At 50.8% G+C, this 15,193-nt stretch overlaps 3 protein-coding genes across 3 annotated transcripts in view; 2 read left to right on the plus strand and 1 right to left on the minus strand.

Moving 5' to 3' along the window:
* The window catches only part of Bsdc1 (BSD domain containing 1), a 31,199-nt gene extending 24,127 nt beyond the window's left edge, over nucleotides 1-7,072 (plus strand). Inside the window, exons 10-11 of the mRNA XM_006994380.4 lie at nucleotides 3,102-3,205; nucleotides 5,673-7,072. Of these exons, the coding sequence (XP_006994442.1) occupies nucleotides 3,102-3,205; nucleotides 5,673-5,705 (137 nt within the window). The 3' untranslated portion in view covers nucleotides 5,706-7,072. The remainder of the gene's footprint in view (nucleotides 1-3,101; nucleotides 3,206-5,672) is intronic.
* A 454-nt stretch (nucleotides 7,073-7,526) lies between these two features.
* On the minus strand, nucleotides 7,527-8,939 carry Tssk3 (testis specific serine kinase 3). The gene is made up of 2 exons (XM_006994379.4): nucleotides 8,795-8,939; nucleotides 7,527-8,245 (listed from the first exon to the last, which is right to left on the minus strand). The coding sequence occupies exons 1-2, from the start codon at nucleotides 8,937-8,939 to the stop codon at nucleotides 7,584-7,586; spliced, it is 807 nt and encodes a 268-aa protein (XP_006994441.1). The 3' UTR covers nucleotides 7,527-7,583.
* A 592-nt stretch (nucleotides 8,940-9,531) lies between these two features.
* Fam229a (family with sequence similarity 229 member A) lies at nucleotides 9,532-10,289 on the plus strand. Its single transcript, XM_006994378.4, has 3 exons — nucleotides 9,532-9,668; nucleotides 9,748-9,894; nucleotides 10,025-10,289. Exons 1-3 carry the CDS (start codon nucleotides 9,532-9,534, stop codon nucleotides 10,125-10,127), a joined length of 387 nt encoding a protein of 128 aa, XP_006994440.1. The 3' UTR covers nucleotides 10,128-10,289.
* The last annotated feature ends 4,904 nt before the right edge of the window (nucleotides 10,290-15,193 follow it).

Here is a 15,193-nt window from a genome sequence, read left to right on the forward strand (position 1 = left end):
ACACCGGGGTTTTGTTTGTTTCTTTGTTTTCAGTGCTGGGGATTGAACCTAGGGCTTTGTACATGCTAAGGGCTTTACCAACTGAGCTACTTCCCAGACCTTTTTCTAGTGTAATTTGAATAATCTGCAGCTCAGCATAATCTTTCCACTACTACACGGTAGGTATAGTGATCGCCTGGGTCTGCCGAGCTCCGGAGACCTTATAACCACACTGCTCTGATGGGGAAGAGCAGAGCAGGAAAGGCCTGTGTGCAGTGTGCAGCAGGACAGCTGTCTTGCAGTACATGTCTTACTGATAATTTGGACACACATGCCTTCAGTATTGCCTAGAAGAAATACTGCCCAAGTATGTTTAAAGCTGTCGTTGTACTGTGTCAGAATCCCGCGAAGCAGCAAGTGGTAAACTTGGTCTGAGCAGGGTCAGGTCAGGTTTCAGCCCTCTGCTGAAACTGTTGAGCTCTGCTGTTACCACACAGCGTCCACAGACAGCATGTAAACAAGGGACGGGGATGTGTTCCAGTTTTTTATCTTTTGTTTTTTGAGACAAGATTTCTCTGTGTAGCCCTGGCTCCCTGGAACTCGCTTTGTAGACCAGATTGGCCTTGAACTCAGAGATCCATCTGCCTCTGCCTCCTGAATGTTGGGATTAAAGGCATGAGCCACTACCACCTGCCCAAAAAAATTTTTTGAAGACTTTTAAATTTTTTTATTTAGATACAGAGTCTCTGTCTCAAAACACCAAAAAAGGATTGTGCCACATAGATTTTATATGTATGAGTGTTTACCTGAGTGTGTATTAGTGTTCCACATGTATGTCTACTGCCCTGAGGTCAGAAGAGGATGCTGGATCCCCTGGAACTAGAGTTATGGAAGTTTGTGAACTGCCGTGTGGGTGCTGGGAATAGAATCAGGTCCTCTACAAGAATAACAAGTGCTTTTAACCACTGAATTCTCTCCAGCCGTGTGCGCGTATACCTGTGCACGAACAAGCTTGGGGTGAGAGAACAATTTGTGAGTTGGTTCTCTCCTTCCCATCATGTGGGTTTTGGGGATTGAACTCAGGTTGTTAGACTGGACAGTAAGCATCCACTGAACCATTCTGCAGGCCCCTGTGTTCCATAGAAACAGTGGATTGACTTTGATCCATGGGCAATACTTGTCTAACTGCTGACTTAGATAAAAGCCCTATGAATATTAGGTATCAACTTGATGTTCTAGGCAACAGGGAGTGTAGAAAGAAAAAAATACAAATATTCCTGTCCTCTTGAAGCTTGTGTTTATACCCTTTATTATTGGATAATAAACATAGTTAGCCTGAGATATGTTAGAAAGTCAGTGCAGTGGGGGAAAAAAAACAGAGTGAAGTGAAAAGGTTGGACTTAAGGTTTTGCCCAGCTTGTGGGAAGCCTTGGGTTTGATCCTCAGCCCTGCATATACCAAGCCCAGTGGCTCACACTGTAATCCCACCACTTAGAAAGTAGAGGAATGAGGGTCTTCAGCTACGTAGTGAGCCTTGAGGCTAGTCTGGAACACTTGAGACCCTGTCTCAAAAAATTAGAAATAGGGCTGGGGGGAGGCGGGGCTGCTGCTGGTGGCGGCGGCGGCGGCGGCGGCGGCGGCGGCGGCGGCGGCAGCGCACACCTTTAATCCCAGTGCTCAGGAGACAGGGGCAGTCTCTGAGTTCGAGGACAGCCAGGGCTACACAGAGGAACCCTGTCTCGGAAACAAAAAATAAAAAATTATGAATAGGATAAAATAGGTTTGTCAGCTAGATGGTGGTTCGAGGCTTATAATCGCAGAAGGATTATGAGTTTGCGGCCAGCCTGGGTTACATAGTAAGACCTGTTTCAAAAAAATAAGCCAGACATGATGACTCATGCTTCTAGTCCCAGCACTGAAGAGGTAGGATACTCTGCACATGTACAATGTATTTGATTCATATTTACCGCCCGTTACCTCCATGAGTTAAATTAGGATTACTTACCAGAGCCTAGATAAGGAGCTATTTACAGGATCATGGGCAATTTACCAGTACTACACCACAAGAGGAATTGTCTCTCTCTCTCCCCAGCAACTGTTCACTGCTGTAGATCCCTAGGGAGGGAGGGTGGCTCGGGAACCCTTCCTTCCAGCAGTTGTTAAATTCCTATAAATCCAGGGAGGGGTTGGGCTTGCTGACATGTGCTTTTAATCCCAGCACTCAAGGGTCAGAGGCAAATGGATCTCTGTGAGTTTGAGGCCAGCCTGGTCTATATAGCAAATTCTAAGCCAACCAGGGCTATATAGTTGACCCTGTCTCAAAAAAAAAAGACAAGCTCTCATGTACACCAGGTTGGCCTGGAAAGAAATCTGTGTAGTCAAAGCTGACCTTGACTCCTGATCCTCCTGCCTCTGCCTCCCAAGTGCTAGAGAGCCCAGCAAATGCCACCACAGCTGGTTTTCTGCAGTCCTGGGGACAGAACCCATGGCTTTGTGCATATAGGCAAACACTGAGCGATATCCCAGCCCTGAGTGTGTAAGAGCGTGTGTGTATGTTACTAGGGATCTAACTAGACCTTGGTTGTGTTGTGTAAGTATGTTACTACTGGGTTATATCCCTTCCAAATCTAAATTTTTTGTTGCTTCCAGGATTTTTCCTTAGATTTCTATAAGATCATTGAGCCCAGTTAAAAGTGATTATAAAGATGTATCAGCCAGGCATGGTGGCACCTGCCTTTAATCCCAGCACTTGGGAGGCAGAGGCAGGTGGATCTCTGTGAGTTCGAGGCCAGCCTGGTCTACAGAGTGAGATCCAGGACAGTTAGGACTGTTACACAGAGAAACCCTGTCTAGGGAGAAAAAAAAGAAAAGATGTTATGTCATGTCATCTCCTTTAACGATTGCGCACGCCTATAATCCCAGCAATTAGGAGGCAGAGGCAGGTGGATCCAGAGCTGTTACGTAGAGAAACCCTGTCTTGAGGGGGAAAAAATTGCTAACACACACACACACACACACACACACACACACACACACACAAGCGAACGAGCGTGCCTACTAACCGTCTTTAGACACTCCCTCCTTGTCACGCGCTGCTTACAGCATGTGGCTTGTGATTCCAGGCTCAAGCACGGACATCAGTGAGGACTGGGAGAAGGACTTTGACTTGGACATGACAGAAGAAGAAGTGCAGATCGCACTCTCCAAAGTGGATGCCTCTGGTGAGGTAAGTAGGTCTGGTCCGCTAGGGCACGCTAGTCCAATGATATCAGGGTAGAAGTCCTTTCCCAATAAACCTTGCTGGCCTGATGTGACTCCCTACATCCCGCTGAGCTAATGCCTGCAGGAAGGGATGCTGCTGCTCAGTCCTAGGCTGGATGCATGAGTGAGTTCTTTTTTTTTGGGGGGGGGGTGTTTTTTGTTTTTGTTTTTGAGACAGGGTTTCTCTGTGTAGTTTTGGTGCCTGTCCTGGAACTCACTATGTAGACCAGGCTGGCCTTGAACTCACAGAGATCCGCCTGCCTCTGCCTCCCGGGTGCTGGGATTAAAAGCATGCGCCACCACCACCCGGCATGAGTGAGTTCTTAACCTTAGGTCTGCATCACAGTAACCAAAGGAACAAGAAAGAAACAGATGCTGAGCAGGGCATGGTGACACTCTCCCAGTGGAAACCCAGTGCCCAGGAAGACATAGAGATTACTGCCTCAAGTACATAGCAAATTCAGGCTGACCCGGGCCTGGATTAGAGAGAGAGAGATGCTGAAGCCTGCCCCTGGCCTTGTGACTTATGAGACCTTAGCAGGTTCCTAGCCTTGGAGACAGAAGGTCTTTGATTGAGACCAAGTCATTTGCCCCCTGTCCTCCTCTGAAATAAAAGACTAAAAGTAGCCAGCTCAGAAGCTTTAGCAGGGTAAACCATGTAAATGCTGTTACGTGTGGTACGTGTCATATGATGGCATCCAGTGGACATTAATGACAAACACCACAAACCCCATTCCTGCTAGTAAGTTTACATGGGCCTTTTATAGTTTTCATTCTTTGCTGCCTCCCCAAATCAAGAGCTAGTCCAATTTCGGCTGGAAATGAAGGCACACATCACCTTTAATCCCAGCACTCAGGAGACAGAGGCAGACAGATCTCTTTGAGTTTGAGGTCAAGGACAGCCTGGTCTACATACCGAGTTCTAGAACAATTAGGGCTGCACAAGTGATTCTGTCTCAAAACAAAAGAAAAGCCAGGTGGTGGTGCACGCCTTTAATCCCAGCACTCGGAGGCAGAGCCAGGTGGATCTCAGTGAGTTCGAGGCCAGCCTGGACTACAGAGTGAGTTCCAGGAAAGATGCAAAGCTACACTGAGAAACCCTGTCTCAAAAAAACAAAGAAAAAAGAAGTGTAGAGAATTAGTGAGACACAGGATCTGAGTCCCAGTCTCTGTGTGTGTTTCCTTCTCTCCTTTCTCTCTCCCCCTCTTCTTCCTTTCTTTCCTTTCCCCCCCATGGTGGAGGGGGGGTTATCACTGACTCACTATATCCCAGGTTGGCCATGAATTTGCATCAGTCCTCTTGCCTTAGCCTTCTGAGTTCTAGAATTGTGGGCATGAACCACCAGGCTCAATGACAAGGACCTGGTTGTTCATATTGAAAAGCTAGGGAATTAATGACCTATTCAAGACTGTTTTGTACCTGTGACCCACTATTACAGAAGACCCCATGTCCTGTTATACCTTAAGGATTTGCTAGCTTATGTCTTTTAGCTCTCATTAAAACTTGATAGGTGGGAGCGGGAAAGATGGCTCAGTGGTTAAGAGCAGCAGCTGCTCTTCCAGAGGTCCTGAGTTCAATTCCCAGCAACCACATGGTGGCTCACAGCCATCTGTAATGAGATCTGGTGCCCTCTTCTCTCTGATACCCTCTTTTGTCATGCAGGCATATATGCAAATAGAGCACTCATATACATAAAATGCATGAATAAATAAAAATTTTTAAAAATAAATAAAAGCTGATGTGCTTGGTTGGGAATGTGGCTCTGTGCTGTGACTCGCCAAAGCATTCGGGAGGTCCTGAGTTTGATCTCCAGCTCTGAAAGAGCTTAAGCAAACATACAACAAAACCTAACAGGCAGTACCTGAGCAGGCCGCCTCAGTCCCACTGCGGCAGGAGTCAGCTGAGAGCAGGCCAAGAGTGACAGGGGGAAGACTTGATCTGGAGGTGAGGGTGCAGAAAGGCCTTGTGCAAAGAGAACATAGATCCAACAGGAGTGGGAGGAAAGAGTCCATTTGACCTGTGGCAGATGGCTCCAAGTGGAGACTCCCTAAAGCTTGCCTGACTCCTTTAAAGTTGACAATAGGAGAGAAAAGTTTTAGCTCTATTGGCAGTGCAGCCCTGCTACCCTGTTGGTAGTCACAGTGATGCTCTCAGTGCTTGGCTTTTAGGACGCATGGCCTTTGTCTGCTCAGCAGAAGCACATGCTCCTCAGGCAGGCCACCATGCGGAGCTGGGTTTAGCTGGTGGAAGTGTAGTCTGAAGCAGTGAGAGCCGCAAGGCCCTCCTTCAGGCAGTGTGTTCCCCGGTGGAATCCCTAAATTCCGTGTGGGGATGGGCCCTTCCAGTGGTCGCCATGCTCAGCTCGGGAGGTGGGCTCTGGGCTTGACTCGGGATAAGTGCGTTTGTGCTGACTCTCTCCTCATCTTTGCAGCTGGAAGATGCAGAGTGGGAGGACTGGGAATGAGGGGAGCCAGAGCAAGCAGCTCCCCCACCCACGGCACATCCCACCTCCCTCGCTCGCTAATCTCAGCCAGCCTTGGAAGACACTGAGAATGTCCCCCCCACAAAGGGCCTCTGCCATCTAGAAGCTGGTGCAGATTCTGGTGGCTCCCTGCTGGCCCTCTGCTCTCTCACCTTGGAAGAGCCTTTCTAAATACAAATCCAGAAGTCTGACCTGTGCCGGCCTTAGGAGGACCCATACATCACGTCTGTCCCCTGCACTTCTCTGCGCTTCTCGGACCCCTGCTGGGACACCTCCTGGGGTGGCTGTCTCCTGCAGACAGGAGCTGAAGCCCGGGTCTCTGAGGAGGCCAGGATAATGCACTCTACCCTGTAAGCTAGTCAGCTCACAAGGAAGGCTCTGCCACCTGCCCTTGGCTGCACAGGGACAGGGAACAGCATTTGGTTCCTGTCCAGTGAGTAAGAGGCAATCATCTCGGGGAAATTTGCCTCTCTCTGGAATCTCCCTCCCAAGCGTTTCCACTTCTGGAAAGGTCCTATGGGTTCAGAAGCTAAGACCAAACCTTGACTCTCCTTGAGCACACACCGGGGTATCCCTCCATCTTCCCAGGGCGTTTTCATGTCAGATGCACCCAAGTCCTTAGCCCAGCCGTGCCACTGCAAGAGTCTGCTCTTGTGTTTCTTTCCCTCCCCAAGAAGCGGGGAGCCCTGTCAACCCCTCTGTGTGTCGCCTGGTTGGATCTCTCTCAGAGCAGCTGCTACCTTGACTCCCATAGCTTAGGACACAAGCTAGCCGGGAGCTGTACGAAGTAGCAGAAGCAAGTACTCACAGTCCCTCAGGCCAGCTTCTCCTCGGCCCTCTGCTCCTGAAGGGGTGGGCTGGGGTGAGCACCCTGAGACTCGGCTGTCTCCTGCAGGGGTCCTCCTTCCTGAAGTCAGTCACTGGGGCTCAGTGAGGGCCGAAGAGACCCGGTGCTTCACAGATGCCACTCTGCTGATTCTGTGTGCTGGTGCAGCCACCAGCTACTTATTGAAAGGGATCTTGTCAAGGCCTTGTGAATGGTGGGCACTTCAAACGGGGTAGGATGGAGAGAATGCTAAATTCTTTTTTTTTTTTCTTTTTTGATGGGATGGGATTTTTCTCTTTGTAATTAGTTTAATTAACCTTTTGGTTGTTTGTGCAATATTATATATTTTAAATTATAATGCATCTCCCCAGAGTATTTTGTAGCTGGGAAAAGAAAAAAAAAAAAAGAAAAAAGAAAAATTCTAACAGCTGTTAGTTTTGTAATTAAAAAAGGAACAAAAAAAAAAGTTTGTCCTGAACCTTTTACAGATTTGCCATAACAGCATTAAAGTGATTGAACAGAAGCCAGAAGTGTCTGGGGATGGTTCTGTCCCCCATGGCAGCCATACTGGAGTCTTGGAAAGGCTCCTACAGCTCCAAGTGTGACTTCTTGCCTGGAGCATGGGTGGGGTGTGTAGCTAGGGTCCTGAGGTCTCTGGTTTGAGCAAGGCAGGAGCCCAACCAGCCTCTCACCACGCCATGGAGGCAGGAGGCCATTCTGCGGCCCAAATGCTTTTGCTTTTATTTGGAAAGCAGGTTGTAGCACCTGAGTGGTTCTGGTGGGTCATGTTCCTCCTCTCTTCTCCTTGCCCATGATGATTTGAGAACCGTTAATAAATATAAGGCCCTTAGTTCTAGGGAGAAAGGAGAAGCTCCCCTAGTAAGGGCCCGTGGGGCCGGCCACCTTGGGGATGTAGAAACAAGCTATGGGTAAAGGGAACTTAAAGTGTAAAATATATATCACCATTTTAGAAGCGGTTTTTTGGGTTTGCTTTCTCCCCCTACTTTATTGGGGAGGACTTGCCATTGCTTTTATCAAGTGCTTGCTAGCCATGGGTGCCAACTAACTTCTTCGATTGAAGGCCGGAGTATCATATCTGGTTCCAGGAGCCGCTTCAGCAGGTCCTGGCATTCGGTTGAGATGCCCAGATGAGTGGGGAAGGATACCCCCTTCTGTTGCTGCCACAGCATCTTGGGGATATCTGTGTCATCAAAAGGTAGACTTGCACAAAGCATCACATACAGGACCACACCCATGCTCCAGACATCACCTTTCTTGCTATCGTGGGGTATGCCCTGCAGCACCTCGGGAGCGGCGTAGGCTGTGCTGCCACAGAAGGTCTGGCTCAGCTCCCTGCGTGACTTGGGTAGCACCTTGGCAAAGCCAAAGTCGGTCAGCTTTAGGTTGAAGCCCTGCAACAAGGCGTTCTCACACTTAAGGTCTCGGTGGGCCACGCCACAGCCATGGCAGTAGCGAATAGCCTCAACCATCTGGCGGAAGAGGGCCTTGGCCCGGCTCTCGGGAAGTGGCCCTCCGTTCAGCACACAGTCAAAGACATCCCCTCCCTCAGCCAGTTCCATCACCAGGTAGATCTTTCCATCCGCCGACTCCAGCATCTCATACACCCGGATGATGTTTTTGTGGTCCAGGGTACGGACAATCTGGAGCTCTCGAGGCAGGAATCTCTGGATAAACTCTGAGGGGGAAAGCAGGGAGGCAAGATGGGCTATCAAAGTAGAAGGGCCTAATTCCTCCCTCCTGGCTCTTGTTTTCTGGCTCCCTGACACCCACCGTGTCTGTGTGTTCTTCCTTGACTCCCTGAATAGTCTCGGATGTTCTAGCAGCAAGTATTCCCTTTTATTACTTCATGGTTAGCTCATCCTTGGAACCTCGTCCCTGCAGCCTGTGAGACCACAGGTAAGGGGGTGCCTGGGAACTTCAGACAACGCTGTTGAATCCCAGGATCCTTCCAGGAGCCCTGTCTGCCTGTCCCCTTCCCCACCTCTCGGCTCCAGTTGTCATCTTCTAGCTAACACCCCCTGGGACAGGAAAAACTGAGGCCCTTTGCCCTGTGCTTCGTGGATGGGGAAAGATGCAACGATCCTGGGTTCCCCACACCCCTCTATTACAGACCTGAAGCAGTAACCTGGCTTGCTTTCTGTCATTCTAAAAGGGAAGGAGAACTGTTCTGAGAAGAGCACCTCCCCGCCTTGGCTAGCCCACCCTCCAAAGGGCCCCAGCTCACCTTCTGGCCCTCCTATCTTGTCTATAATTTTAATTGCCACTTTTCTTTGATGTTTTTTGGAAAATGCTTCTTTGACTTTTGAGTAGGTCCCTTCCCCAATGGTCTTGCCCAGCTGGTACCCATTGGAGAGTAGAAAGTCCTCCATGCTGTGTAGCGCCTCCTTCTTGTCACCCTCTCAGCTCATGCTGCCTCCGTGAGGCAGCGTTACTCCACCATCGCCCTTGGCCTGCTTCTTTTCCCCCCAAGGACTTCATCCACAGCTGCCTCCAGGGCTAGAACATTCTCCGTCTGGACACAGCCACAGGTGGTGGGGAGGGAGAGGACCAGACATTTTTAAGCTCCTGCCCAATTGTGATGTAAATGCTGTGTGACCCTCAGACAACATGGGCAGTGTCCCTGCTGGCCCTCACCGCCACCAGCAAACCCAGCCTGAGTTAAGTCATTCATGAGGGAGGCACCGAGTGGGAACAGTGCCGGAGAAGCGGCCCGGCTGGCTGTGTAGGCCAGGGATGCAGGGCTTCTCCGTGTGGGCTCTGCTTCCAGACAGGTCACCCTCATCTCCGAAGTCTCCATCGAGGTGTTGAGGGATAGTGAGAACGGGTCACCAAGGTGCGGTCGCCAGAAGCCTCTGGCTTCAGGCCCCGGGCCCTCACTAAATGCCCGAATGGCCCGGACCGGCCTAGAATTCCATCGAGGAACAGGCTGTGTGAGGTCAGCACGCAGAGATCGGGGTCACAATGCAGCCCTTCCCTTCGACGCTGGGACCCGGGCACGCAGCAGACACCTGCCAGGCTCCGCCTGGACCGGAGCGTCCTCCCGCGGCCAGGGCTCGGGCAGTTGCTTCCAGCCTGGGACTGGCCTCGGTCTCCGGCAGGTAAGCCACGACACAAGAGGAGGCACGGGCAGGGAGCGCCCAGGGCCCCGGAGTCGCCTGACTGCCACTCCCCGCGCAGAGTGCCCCGGGGCCTGGAGATGAGTGCCCAGGAGACCCCACAGGGTCGAAGATTCCCCATTGAGGCCGGAGACTCCCCTGGCCTTGCCTCCGCCCCCGAGTCCCAGGACAGCCCGGAGCCTGTAGCTACGGATCATAACCCGGTCAGGTGAGGCCGATGCCCTGCCCCTCGGCCCCGCCCCATGCCATCCCCAGGGCCCCACCCTAGAGGACCCCAGGCGCACCCCCAGGGCGTGCCCCAACACTATGCGCCCCCTGTCGCCTGCCGCTTTCGCCAGGCCGCTCCGACGCTGCCCGGGCTGCCACTGTCTGACGCTGCTGCACGTGCCCATCGACGTCTACCTGGCCATGGGCGGGAGCCCCCGGGCCCGTGCCACCTGAGTGCGCCTGCGCACGGCAGCTCCGCAGGAGCCGGGCAGGACGAGGCCAGCCGCGGGCCACCACGCTGAGGTCGCACGCGCCGAGCACGAGACAATGATGCACATTTTAAAATAAAAGAATGATGCACATTTTAATAAAGCACAGCATAAACTGTTCTTTCCACTCCGGGCTGGCCGTGTATGTGTATCCGTCGGATCGGGCCCACTGGCTGCTCTGCCCTAGCCAGTGCCACCCGACTATCCCTTGGGCTGCCTCCTCCCTTAGACCCGCCCTCGACCACCTCCAGCTCCCAGCCAGGCCTGCCTCTAGGGGAGTGGTTCTCAACCTGTGGGTCTCGACCCTTCAGGGGTCGAATGACCTTTTCACAGGGGGTCGTTTAAGACCATAGGAAAACACAGAGATTTACATTGCAATTCATAGCAGTAGCAAAATTACAGTTAATGAGGTAGCAACGAAAATAATAGTATGGTTGGGGTCACCACACCATGAGGAACTGTATTAAAGGGTCGAAGCGATAGGAAGATTGAGAACCACTGGTCTAGGGGCTTGTCACCCCTCCCCTGTCCTGGGTCCGCCAGCGAATCATCTCTCTGCGGGACACTGTCTGCTCACAGCAGCTTGGGACTGAAGCAAGGGACAGGAAGATGAGCAGACTATGCAGAAATAATAATAATAATAATAATAATAATAATAATAATAATAAAAGACTGACTACAGCAAGTCTATGTAATTCTCCCAAGCTAGAATTAGGTTCAGCTGCCTGCCTGCTGTTCCCGGGCCTGCTGTGGGGTCAATGATGACCCCATCTGTTTGGACCTTTGCTTCCAGCTGAGACCAGCGCTGTTACTGAGGAGAAAATTTTTTGAAAAGCGTCTTAATTTTTTTTTTTAGATTTTTATTTTACTTTATGGATTTAATGTTTTGCCTGTATACATGTGTGTGCTCCACATGTATGCCTGTTGGATTCCTTGAAGGTTAAGGATGTTTTTGAGCCACTGTGTGGGTGCTGGGAATCGAACCCGGGTCCTCTGCAAGAACAACAAGCCCTCTTCACCACCAGCCACCTCTCCATCCACCCCCACTGCCCAAGTCTGCTTTTCTTTTCTAACATGGCCTTGAACTTACTTTGCTCATGAGACTGTCTCTGAACTCAAGAGATATACCTTCCTCTGCTCCCTGAGTGCTGGAGCTAAGGTGTGCAACATCATTCCTGGTCCTTCAGTTTCTTTTCTTTTTTTCTTTTATGTGCATTGGTGTTCTGTCATGGGTGTCAGGTCCCCTGGAACTGGAATTAACTGGAATTACAGACAGTTGTGAGCTGCCATGTGGTTGCTGGGAATTGAGCCCGGGTCCTCTGGAAGAGCAGTCAGTACTCTTAACCACTGAGCCATCTCTCCAGCCCCACCCACCCCCAAATTTCTTAATTACCTGTTTTATAGATGAGAATTAAAGGACTTGCCCAAGGTGTCCCAGATAATGGGTAATGCTGGAACATGCAAGTCTCTCATCTCCTCAAACTAAATGCCTTGAACACCCCCTCCCCACAGCAGGAACCATGACAGGAAGGTTCCTGAGAAGGGAGCCCATTTAAGTGGAACACACTTCAATATTTATATTGTTATTCTATAGAAATAATGGTGGTGGTGGTGGTGGTTATTTTGGGGTCTTGAGGGGCTTTTTTTGTTTTTGTTTTTTTCAACAGAATCTCACTTTGTAGCCCAGGCTGGCCTCTAACTTTGACCTCCCTGACTCAACCCTCAACCTCCCAAGTAAATCACACTCCATCTGGCCCTATAATTTGTTGGGGTATTTTTTTCTCTCTTTAAATATTAAAATATGGGGGCTGGAGAGATGGCTCAGAGGTTAAGAGCATTGACTGCTCTTCCAGAGGCCCTGAGTTCAATTCCCAGAACCACATGCTGGCTCACAACCATCTATAATGAGACCTGGTGCCCTCTTCTGACCTGTAGGCATATAAGCAGACAGAACACTGTATACGTAATAAATTTTTTCGAGACAGGGTTTCTCTGTGAAACAGTCCTCCTGGCTGTTCTGGAACTCGCTCTGTAGACCAGGTGACCTCGAACTCACAGAGATTTGCCTGTTTCTGCTGCCTGAGTACTGGGATTAAAGGCGTGCGCTGCCACCACCGCCTGGCGTAGAAAAAAATTTTTCAAGACGGTTACACTGTGTAGCTCTGGCTGTCCTGAAACTTGTTCTGTAGACCAGGCTGCCCTTGAACTCAGATCTGCCTGCCTCTGCCTCCTGAGTGCTGTTAAATGGTTTGTTTGTTTGTTTGTTGGTTGGTTGGTTTTGTTTAAGATTGGTTTATTTTTAGTTTATATGTATGGATGTTTTGCCAGCATGAGTACCTGCTCACCATGGGCATGCACTGTCCACAGAGGCCAGAAGAGGGTGTTAGATCCCCTGGAACTGGAGTTACAGATAGTTGTGAGCTATTGTTTGGGTGCCTAGGATCAAACCCAGAACCTCTGGGAGAATACCAGTGCTCTGTGCTGCGTTTCCAACCCCTTTTTATTTATTTATTTTTAAACATTTAAAAAAATTTTTTTATTTAACTTTATTTTTATGTGCACTGGTGTTTTGCCATGGGTGTTGGGGTTCCCTGGAACTGGAGTTACAGACAGTTGTGAGCTGCCATGTGGGTGCTGGGAATTGAACCTGGATTCTCTGCAAGAGCAGCCAGTGCTCTTAACCACTGAGCCATCTCTCCAGCGGCCCCCCCCTCACATACACACCCGCCCCTTTTTATTTTTTAAGGCAGGTTTTCTATGCCGTACAGGCTAGCCTGGCACTCCACATCCTCCTACTACCTTCTCAGGGCTGGGATTACCCGGCACCACCACACCCAGTTAAGTACCCTTGCTGATTTCCACACAAGCTCTCTCTCCCAGGTGGTCCTTAAATGCTAGGCTCTGTGGACTCATCCAGCCCTGAAATGCCAAATCCTTACCATTCTCCCTTTTTCGTCTCATCTCTGGTACTTCCTTCCCTGCCCCACCCTCTTCTCAACCTTAAAAAACACAAAACACAAAACATAAAAATAGTAAATAAATAAAAATGCTAAAAACAAACAACAACTAAAACCCTATAGCATAAGCATTTCCTGCCGCCTCCTATACAAGCGTATAGGGAGGCTGACTCAGGCACTGACCTTGCCAAACAGACCATGGAGCTAACTGGCTCTAGAATGTCGGTGAGCCAGGGAAAGAGACATTGCAGGTGAAACACTGTGTGTGGGCAAAGGCTTTAAGGCAGGAAGGTGGAAAGCGCGTTCAGGAACTAAATTTTCAAGCCCAGTCCCTGTTGCATGCTGAGAGTCCACATCTACCGCAGAAGCTCCAGGGTCAGCAGAAGAAAAGGCACACCAAGGAAGCCTTGAGGCCCAAGCTGAGGAGAGTGAACTTTGTTCTGCAGACAACAGACTAAGCCGGACTCCACTCGCCTGTCTTCCATTTCTCTCTGGTCCTTCCTCCTTCTGCCTAGAAAAGCCTCCGGCTTCAACTCCAAACCTGTGTTCAAATCCTGTCTCTGCCACTCACTGACTGTATGACCTCTCTGAGCTTCCATGCCCATGTCTGAAAAGGAGGGGGGAGGTTTATGTCCCCTCGGCTTTGGTCAGGCCATATCTCTACAGTACCAGCCTGGAGGCCAGACTCGATTAGTCCTTGAAAAACTGAGGTTGAAGGTGCTTGTCCTCTGACCTTTGATTTCAAGGGCAGCACAGAGGCAGGCAGGCAAGAGTCACCAGTCTGCAGAGGGTTGGATCTGGAGCCTAGAGAAGGGACTGCTTCTAGAAAAATCCCTAGTTAGAAAGGTAGTGTTGCATTCCTCATTCCCAGGGGTAGAGCTGGCCAGAGACTCCAGTACAGGACCCCCTGCTCCAAGCCTTAGTCTCTGGGCCTGAGCCATGAGAAGGGACCCAGAAAAAGATGTTTAAATCACTGCCTTCTCTGATTTCTCTCTCAGATACCTTATTAGCTGGCCCCTCCCTAAGGGACCCCCTTTTAGAAGGAGGGGGCGAATCCAAGTACAGATGGACCCCCCAGGTTTCCATGGAGACGGCAGGGAAAGGGTTGCTGTATCACCATGGCAACAATTGACGTCAGCACTATTTCCCATCTCTCGATATGAGAGGGGGGCAGCCACCCCAACCACGAGCAAATCCCCCACAAAGCCTCCTCCCCTTGCTGAGCCAATCACCAGAAGGGGTGGACAGGCTTAATATAGAACAGGAGGTAAAAAGCAGAGGCTCGGATGTCAGTCAGACCTCAGTTCAAATCCTCACTCTGCCCCATCCCGGTGTGGAACTGAGCGCATTCCTTAACCCCTCCAAGCTCCATAGGTACCACGGGGACAAGCCAGCCTCCCTCCAGGGGCTGCAGGAGGTGCAGGTCACACACTGGGACCAGGCCGTGCGAAGTGTGTAGTGACAGCTTCTCATCTTGGGACCTGTCGGGGAGTGGTGGCCTTGCAGACTCAGCCAACCCCCAGAGGGGGCCCCAGGATGATCACGGACCAGACCCCAGGATGTGTGTGTGCTCTTGACGAAGTCAGTGCCAGTGGAATTTCCAGGCTCTGAGGAAACCACAGATGTCACTTTCCCTGAAGTCCATCACATCCGGGCTCTGACCCAGCTTCCTCTGCCTCCTCCTCCCCTGTGCCCTGTAGTAAGCCTTGTCAGCAGCCTTGACTTCCTGAGCCTCCGTCTGCTCCTGTAGGAAAAAAAAAGATGAATGGGAGACCAGGGGAAGGCAGGGGCCAACCCTGCACCGGGTAGAGCAGAGTGGACAGCCCCGGGGAAACGGTGTTCCACATCCACTGCCCCTTCCCCACACTGGGGAATGAGCCTCGGAGGCATTCCGTTCCTTCCTGTTTCCTCCAAGCCCCAGTCGAGGCAAAGGGCCTGTTCAAGTTCGCCCGGCACCATTCTGAGTGAGACCCCCCTCACCAGCCATCCAGACTCCTCCAGCAGCCCCCTAACCACGCACAGCCTCCTCCCTGCTTGCTTGGTCTAATCTACAGCCCCAGAAGTCACTCCTCCT

The sequence above is a fragment of the Peromyscus maniculatus genome, chromosome 2 (genome assembly GCF_049852395.1).
Source record: "Peromyscus maniculatus bairdii isolate BWxNUB_F1_BW_parent chromosome 2, HU_Pman_BW_mat_3.1, whole genome shotgun sequence".
NCBI classification, from domain to species: Eukaryota; Metazoa; Chordata; class Mammalia; order Rodentia; family Cricetidae; genus Peromyscus; species Peromyscus maniculatus.

What these genes read in the sequence shown, in the direction of transcription:
- Tssk3 (XM_006994379.4), bottom strand. Translation starts at nt 8,939, where the DNA reads ATGGAGGACTTTCTACTCTCCAATGGGTACCAGCTGGGCAAGACCATT. An exon ending in CAAGATAGGAGGGCCAGAAG is followed by an intron (nt 8,246 to 8,794) that starts GTGAGCTGGGGC and finishes TTTCCCCCTCAG; the next exon opens with AGTTTATCCAGAGATTCCTG.
- Fam229a (XM_006994378.4), top strand. Translation starts at nt 9,532, where the DNA reads ATGCAGCCCTTCCCTTCGACGCTGGGACCCGGGCACGCAGCAGACACC. An exon ending in CTGGCCTCGGTCTCCGGCAG is followed by an intron (nt 9,669 to 9,747) that starts GTAAGCCACGAC and finishes CTCCCCGCGCAG; the next exon opens with AGTGCCCCGGGGCCTGGAGA. An exon ending in ACGGATCATAACCCGGTCAG is followed by an intron (nt 9,895 to 10,024) that starts GTGAGGCCGATG and finishes CGCTTTCGCCAG; the next exon opens with GCCGCTCCGACGCTGCCCGG.